Below are 7,291 nucleotides of genomic sequence, written 5' to 3' on the forward strand. Positions count from 1 at the left end.
ATCTTTTGTTTGCGTGACCTCTTGTTGATATTAGTGTGTTATTATTGGAATGATTTCATAGACAGCAGTTGCCTCTCACTCTTATCACCTAATTGAATCCAACGATGATTAGAAAACCACCATTTATTAATAAAGCACCAAACAGCTCCTTCACCTATTTTTTTACTCTCAGCCTTTCTCCAAATTAATCACACCTGTTATAATCGAAACGATCACTGTGGAAATTATTGAGCACCTTGTTCTGATTCTCTTTCCTCAACTAGCACTTGTATATTTTCCTTTATAATTGATCCTCATTTCTGTCCTCAACACTCTCAACCATTACAAATGTAACTGTATATGTGTTGTGTGTGGCTGTCATGTTGTCGCTTTTCCATATACTGATAAACTGTGCACCACTTTGATAAGGCAGAGCCCAATGTATCCATTTGGCATCCCTATTAAATGAATACATGGGTGTTTTTAGAAGTTACTGAAAGCTCACTGTACTGTATGTGTCAGACCCTGATTGGTTTATTATCAAACTGTCTTCCCTTCTGTCTCTGTCTATAAGTAAAGGTCTTTGAGCACGTTTACAACAGCTCAGCCCTTTAGTAATGGGCAACCCATGTAAATGGTCCTTGTACAGTACGAAATTCTGATTGTAGATCCAACACACATAGATGTTAAATGCACTGCATAGATGCTGCGGCTGCATCTCATTTTGATTGAAATACTAACCTCACTACATTGCTTTAGATTTACAACAAAGAAAAGCACCTATGTGTTTTTTTTGTATTATTTTTTTGTGCTTAGTAGATATTATTGGCTGTCAAAAAGAAAGCTACATTACAGATATAGTGGTGCATTTTTAGTTTTTGTTGTGGACGTGATTTTGTTTTATTTGTGTACATTATCAAATCTTTTGACAGTTCGACCCTGTCTCGTCTCTGACCCCTGTCTCGTGTGCGTTTTGCAGGAGAAGACGAGCGCCCTCAGCCTGAGCAACGTGGCTGGGGTCTTCTACATTCTGGTCGGAGGACTCGGTTTGGCCATGCTGGTGGCCTTGATTGAGTTCTGTTACAAGTCCCGAGCCGAGGCGAAACGAATGAAGGTGGCAAAGAATGCACAGAATATTAACCCAACTTCCTCGCAGAATTCACAGAATTTTGCAACTTATAAGGAAGGTTACAACGTATATGGGATCGAAAGTGTAAAAATTTAGGGGGTAGGGAACGAGGTTTTCATAAATTCCCCCCAAATGCACGCTTTTTGGCTCCATCCGTTCCATCCTTCAGTGTTAGTGAATGAAGAAGTTGGCCAAAGGATCGTATGTATTGGTGATTTATGATTTAATGAGAGAGAGAGAGAGATATCCCCCTTTTTTAAAGCTTAAAATTGTGTTTGTCCATTTAAGTTTCCTTGCTGTTTGAAACCATTTTCATGTATGACTGTTGATGGCCATGCTTGTTAATACCTCTGTCCCAGTAACACATTTCAACAATAATGCTTGCAATGACCATGCATAAGCCTTTACATGATCATTTGCATTGTTACCCATCGACACCACGTTTAGTTCTCATCTACATTGTCACGTTTTAAACATTTATAATCTTTTAAGCTTACAGACGTATGAGACACTCCAAACTAACGCGTTCGTTCTTGATCCTTGTGTGTGTGCGTGAATGTGTTAATGTTTGTGCTGGATTGTGTCCGCGTGTGGTTCCGTGTGTTTTCTTAGATGACCTTTGGGGATGCCATGAGGAATAAAGCGAGGCTTTCTGTCACTGGGAGTACTGGGGAGAATGGCCGAGTGATGACTCCAGAGTTTCCTAAAGCTGTCCACACCGTCCCTTACGCGAGACCTGACATGGGACTAAACGTCAGCCTGACAGATCTGTCCTGATTAATGAGAAACTTCTGAGTGCCTTACAATGGTTTCAATAGAGTGATTTTATTTCCCTCCCTCTTTCTGTTCTGGCGCTTTTTCTGTCTCTGGCTGGTGAAAAAGAAAAGGTAGGAGATGGAGGCTTCATTTTGTCTCTCAGAAAGACTTGTATTGTTGCTCTCTGTCTATCAAATTTTCACCACATAAAATGTCTCCCCCTCTGGGTGGAATTACACCTTGGAATATAAAAGCGAGGCTCTTTTTTTCTGAACTCGTGACACCCTGCTTTCCTTTCTATCTGTCTGGACTGGACTGAGATGGAAATGAAGAGATTGATTGACGGCAACAGCTGCTTCTGGGAGTTAAATTTCAGTCATCTCAGCTGTTTTTGCGTGTGTGTTCGTGTGTGTGTTTGAGAAACGAGCGTAGGAGTGTGTGTGGGTGTGTGTGTGTGTGTGAGTGTGTGAGGGGATGATGCTGTCAAAAACACAATGTTTCCGTAGCCACCGCCACCAAACAGGATTTTCAAGCACACTTGATTTCATCTGCATTGTGTGAAACTGTCCTTTTTTTTTCTAATAAAACCGAAGAAAAAAGTTTATGGGAAAAAAAAAAGTATTTTTATGTATTTTCACAAAATAGCTTTTAAATAAACTTGCTTACATACTGGTTGGATATAAACATCTTAATGTGTGAGTATAAAGAGAGAAAAAATACTAAACAGCTTCTAGTTCCATATTTTTAAAGCCAAATACATTGCATATGGGGGGGGGGGGGGGGGGGGGTGAGATGTTGAAATCATGTAATTAATTCCTATTCTCAACTTTACTGTATATTTTATTCTTTAACATTTGGTGTTGGTATGAAATATATGTCAATGCTTGACATTTGGAATCAATCCTTCTATGTTTTTCTTGTTAGAGTCGGTGCAGCAATTCTTGCTTTATACTTTTTGTCTCTTTGTTTGCTTCAGTGCTTTTGCCGTTTGTATTTTTTCTGACCAGGACCTGGGTTGTTGTCTACTTTCAAGAGGAAATGGATCTGTTTACATGCCATGAATGCAAAACACAGTACAAAACGTAGTATGGTGTGGTATTCTCGCGTCATATCTTGAAGTGACATCAAAAAGAGGCATCATCATGGTTTACGTGGTGGTTTAAAATGCCAAATAAGTACGAGTGCCAAATTCTAGTGCCAGTAGATATAAATATAGTCTTAATATAATCAATCACTGTCATCTCAGTGAATGTAAATGAGACATCCTGTAACTTTTGTAACTAGGTGTACAGTTGGTGGCAATGACAGTGCTAATACAATAGCCTTTTCGCTTTGTTTTCCCGTCTCCATGCATTTTGAATCGATCTGACAATGAAGTAGCACCAGTTGCATGTTGTTGCCGCAAAATACTACATACAATTATTTCATTACAGCCAAACATGCGTTTTCATTTTAATGTTGAAGTTGTGAGGTTAACTGTTTGAAATTGGAAATACAATGTTAGACATGTAAACATTATATACATATATACATATATTTTATATAAAAGTTTAAATATGAAAAATTATAGCCCCTTTTCATTCTAGCGTCAACGCTACTTTGCTTCCATTGAAAACTAAATTTGAATACTTAGTCAGAAAGTAGGTTTTTTTCAGTTATGAAATTTTTACAATAAGTTACATAATTTATACAGACAAGCACCTTTAACTATTAGACACATTTTATTTTATTTATTTATTTATTTATTTTTATTGACCTAAAAAGAAACCTCCACTACAGCTAAAAGGGAGTTAAGCTGTACTAGTACTACTACCCTTGTTTTGTAATCAACAATAGAACCGTTTACAGTAGTTGCTTATCAGTTTCATTGCATAGTCGGGCTATTCTCACTGACATTTTGTATATGGAATGTGTGCTAACTTGTTTATTTTTTGGGACTCTTTCTAAATAAAAGTGGCTGATCTCTTGTTATTTTTCAGTGTGTTTCACTTATTTCGGCCATGGCTATGACATATATTTATGCACCTCAAGTAAAGTTAAGCTTTTCACACAGTCGGGAGAAATAAGTGCAAAATGAATCGTTTTATCAAACAATTGATTTAATCAGCCTTCCAACAGATGCAAGCACAGTCTTATCAAACAGTGTCACTGTCGGCTTTTCCCTAAAAGAAAATTAATCTAAAACACCAAGTTAAACTTAATTTCTTTAATGGAATATAACCCCATTAAAGCCAAGATTTGAAATATTTATATATTTTGATACATTTATGAACTGACCAACTGGCTGTATAATTGGTAATAGCTGACAAATGAAACCAATATACAGTAAATGTTAAGTTGTTTAACTGAATACCAAGCAAACCCGTGGTTCAATCACCCGGGTGTCACAGATTTTTTGCTGATTACGTTTGACGTGACTGATGTGTTTTCCCTCTCCCTGCCTGATTTGAACAACGCCAAGGTTGAGGATGCTTGATGTACTGACACTTCCACACAAAATAGATCCAGGCAGAAGCTCGGTGATGTCGTGATTCCTCACAGCCCCATTTGGTGAGTTGTTGTGACTGGTGACTGCAACCAGCCGGTCAGTTACAGCAGCTCCCAGAGCTTGTTTCTGTTTTCTCTTTCCTGCTTAGTTCCTGCAATGAAAGGAAATCTGTCAGACTTAAGGATCAGTTACCAATCTCAGTAGCTTGTTCGCTTGGTCACTAACAGCTCACACAAAAGCCATTTCAGCTCCCTGAGTGTCCCCTCAAACGTCAACGCTGTCAAGATGCCTTGCTCTATTGTAAGTGGTGCAACATTGAAAAAATTAAACTTTTCTTTTCATTTTAGAGTTTAGGTGGCCCTAAATAAAACTTGACAGTTTTGAGAAAAATGTCTAAATCGTTGGCCGCAATCGGTGCTACAATATAGGACTCACTAACAAACTCCTGAATGCTTATTTGTTTCAAACTGACTGCAGTAATCCATGGGGCATCGACCAGGTTACTCAAACCATAAATGATTGAATGATCGACCATTTGATTCGTTTCTTTTTTTGACATAACTATTGTTTATTTTTAACCTTAAAAAATGTAACATGTTTTTTACTATCTCAACAACAAACTGTTCAGAGAAGAATTAGCCTTTGTGGAGCATTACAACACATAAAGGAGAATAAATCTCATAGTAAGGCTCATTGTACTGTAGGTGTTGAGTGATGAGGTGCCTTGAGTCCGCCCGGTGTTGAATGTCACACATCTGCATGAAAATGGCACACTCCATTCTGCTCCATAAAGATAATCCTTACGCCATATTAAAAGCACGCGTGGCCACTCACAACAATTGGACTGTCACCCGGGTGTTGAAGCTTATAAAATGTTTTACTGCATTGTTGACATTTTATGTAATACTCGGTAATGGCGCAACAGTTCATGAGTGGACGGATTCATGTCTGAGTGGATGTATTTTCAAAAACAATCAAGAACGTGTCTTTTTCAAATGGTGACCTGGTAAAATAGCTCTGAGCATCAGGATGGGATGACGACATCTGCAGGATCAAGTCCTCCTGCATGAAGGTTGACTTCCATCAGAAACCAGTTCTATTACTAATACTGCAGCTAATACTTGAAATAGGTTTTCATCTGCGCAAAATAAAATCAAAATGCTAATGAAACACCGATCTTAATGCAGACACTACTCAGACTGATGTCAAACGGGGCAATAAAGTAATATAGGAAAAAAAATGGATAAATATGAGTTATTTTGTAGCATCATTGTCTTCTCTGCTCCCTTTTCCTGTGGACAGGCTTGACTATTTTATTAATCAAATGTTTAAAAAGCAGTAGCTCTTATTTTAAATCAGTGCTTCAATCAGGATCATGTTATCATTTTAATGTTCATCAATGACTTCAAAATCCTCCAACTGCCAGTTACCTAACATGTCTCTGGAATGGTTGACACCGAACAATCTGGCCCACTGTTTAGGAGGGTCAAAATGCAACAAGGTCACCAACTTTGAATGTATATTTGCTGCTGAACATCTCAGGTAGCGTCTCCCCCTCTACTTTTTCTTAAACAACCTATAAACCCTTGTGTGTCTGGTTGAATATGGAGGAGCTGTGCTGGGATCTTTTTTTTACACCACAGAACGTCTATTTGTGATGTGCTCGACCTCATGGATGTTGAACGTTGTCTCAGAGAGCGAACACGAACACTTTGACTCTCTAAAAAAGCTCCTTGCTGCCGGCAAAACTCGCACAGCTCATGCTTCTCACACCTCTTTGACTCCACTCCCTTCACATATATCATGATCTAAACAGCTGGGTAGGAGAGAGAGGTTGCTCACCATCTGGTGCTGAGTAGGATCAGATGGCTTGGCAACTGGACACATCTGGCCAGCATAGACACGTTTTATAATAGTGAGGGTTATACCTAGTTGATGACTCTCTGGAACAGTCCTTTTGTTTAACAATTTTGGGATAAACCTGTTTACTTGTTGCAAGAAGAAAATATCATGTAACCCACACGATGACATCACTGCCTGATGGATGTACACATGCAGGAATACGACAATCTGAAGAACATTCCTCATTCTTGTCTTGTGTTTTCTATTAAATTGTTGACACTTTGCTGAAAGATTTTGCATGTAATTCTTGAAGTCCACCATTGTGTAGTTTTTCTGTCCTTATTTGCAATACTGCTGCACTACTTTGATGTTAGAAAGTGAACCAACCTTTCACACGATTTTGTCTTTTCTTCTGTGTAAAACTGAGTGACGTGGGAAAAGTTACAGTACATTCCCTGAGAGTGATGCTATCATTCCACCAATCTGTCTCACCAACGTTGTGTGATCAAGTGCACTCAAGTCTTATTAGTTCAGCCGATCACGCCACAGAGGGATGGTTAACACACATGATTCTTCACCCATGTGAGCAATCAGTCTGTGAGGCGTCAGCTCTTTCTCCCTCCCTTCCCCCCACTGTTGCTCATTGTTGCTTGTCAATGGATGTTCTGATAGGATCCTCCCTGGACTGAGGCTAAAGGTGACAGAAGGTAAACAAGGAATGGCCTGAATCTGCCACCTCATATAGGAGCCGTCAATAACACAGGCAGGGCCATGTTTCATCTTCAGGTTTATTAAAACCTGGGTGGCTTGACCTCAATAAAATGCAGCAATGAGACACACAAATGCTCACAGATTTTGGATGCAAGAGCTTTTTGCAACCAGAAGCGGTTACAGTTTCCACAGACCCACTGTCATATACTTAAGGCTGTACTCCCAATTCAGTAGAAACATCATGGCACAATAGCAAATTGACAGTGTGTCATTTTTGTAGTTTAAAATAAATATGGAAACAATGTGCTGTCATTTTGTTCATATTTTTTTTCCTTCTGCTTTTATCCAGCCACATTTTTAGTGACATTTATGGTTTGAGTAGCAGT

The 7,291-nt window shown here is 38.8% G+C and overlaps 1 protein-coding gene across 7 annotated transcripts in view; it reads left to right on the forward strand.

Moving 5' to 3' along the window:
• Nucleotides 1-3,835, forward strand: part of gria2b (glutamate receptor, ionotropic, AMPA 2b) — a 48,320-nt gene extending 44,485 nt beyond the window's left edge. For 2 of the 7 annotated variants that reach the window (XM_067518025.1, XM_067518024.1), the window contains exons 15-16: nt 959-1,207; nt 1,721-1,860. In XM_067518025.1, the coding sequence (XP_067374126.1) occupies nt 959-1,204 (246 nt within the window). In that variant the 3' untranslated portion in view covers nt 1,205-1,207; nt 1,721-1,860. Of the gene's footprint in view, nt 1-958; nt 1,208-1,720 lie in introns of those variants that run through there. The other 5 variants (XM_067518022.1, XM_067518023.1, XR_010915342.1 and 2 more) reach the window with 4 other exon arrangements.
• The last annotated feature ends 3,456 nt before the right edge of the window (nt 3,836-7,291 follow it).

The sequence above is a fragment of the Channa argus genome, chromosome 10, assembly GCF_033026475.1.
Source record: "Channa argus isolate prfri chromosome 10, Channa argus male v1.0, whole genome shotgun sequence".
In the NCBI taxonomy this organism is placed as follows: domain Eukaryota; kingdom Metazoa; phylum Chordata; class Actinopteri; order Anabantiformes; family Channidae; genus Channa; species Channa argus.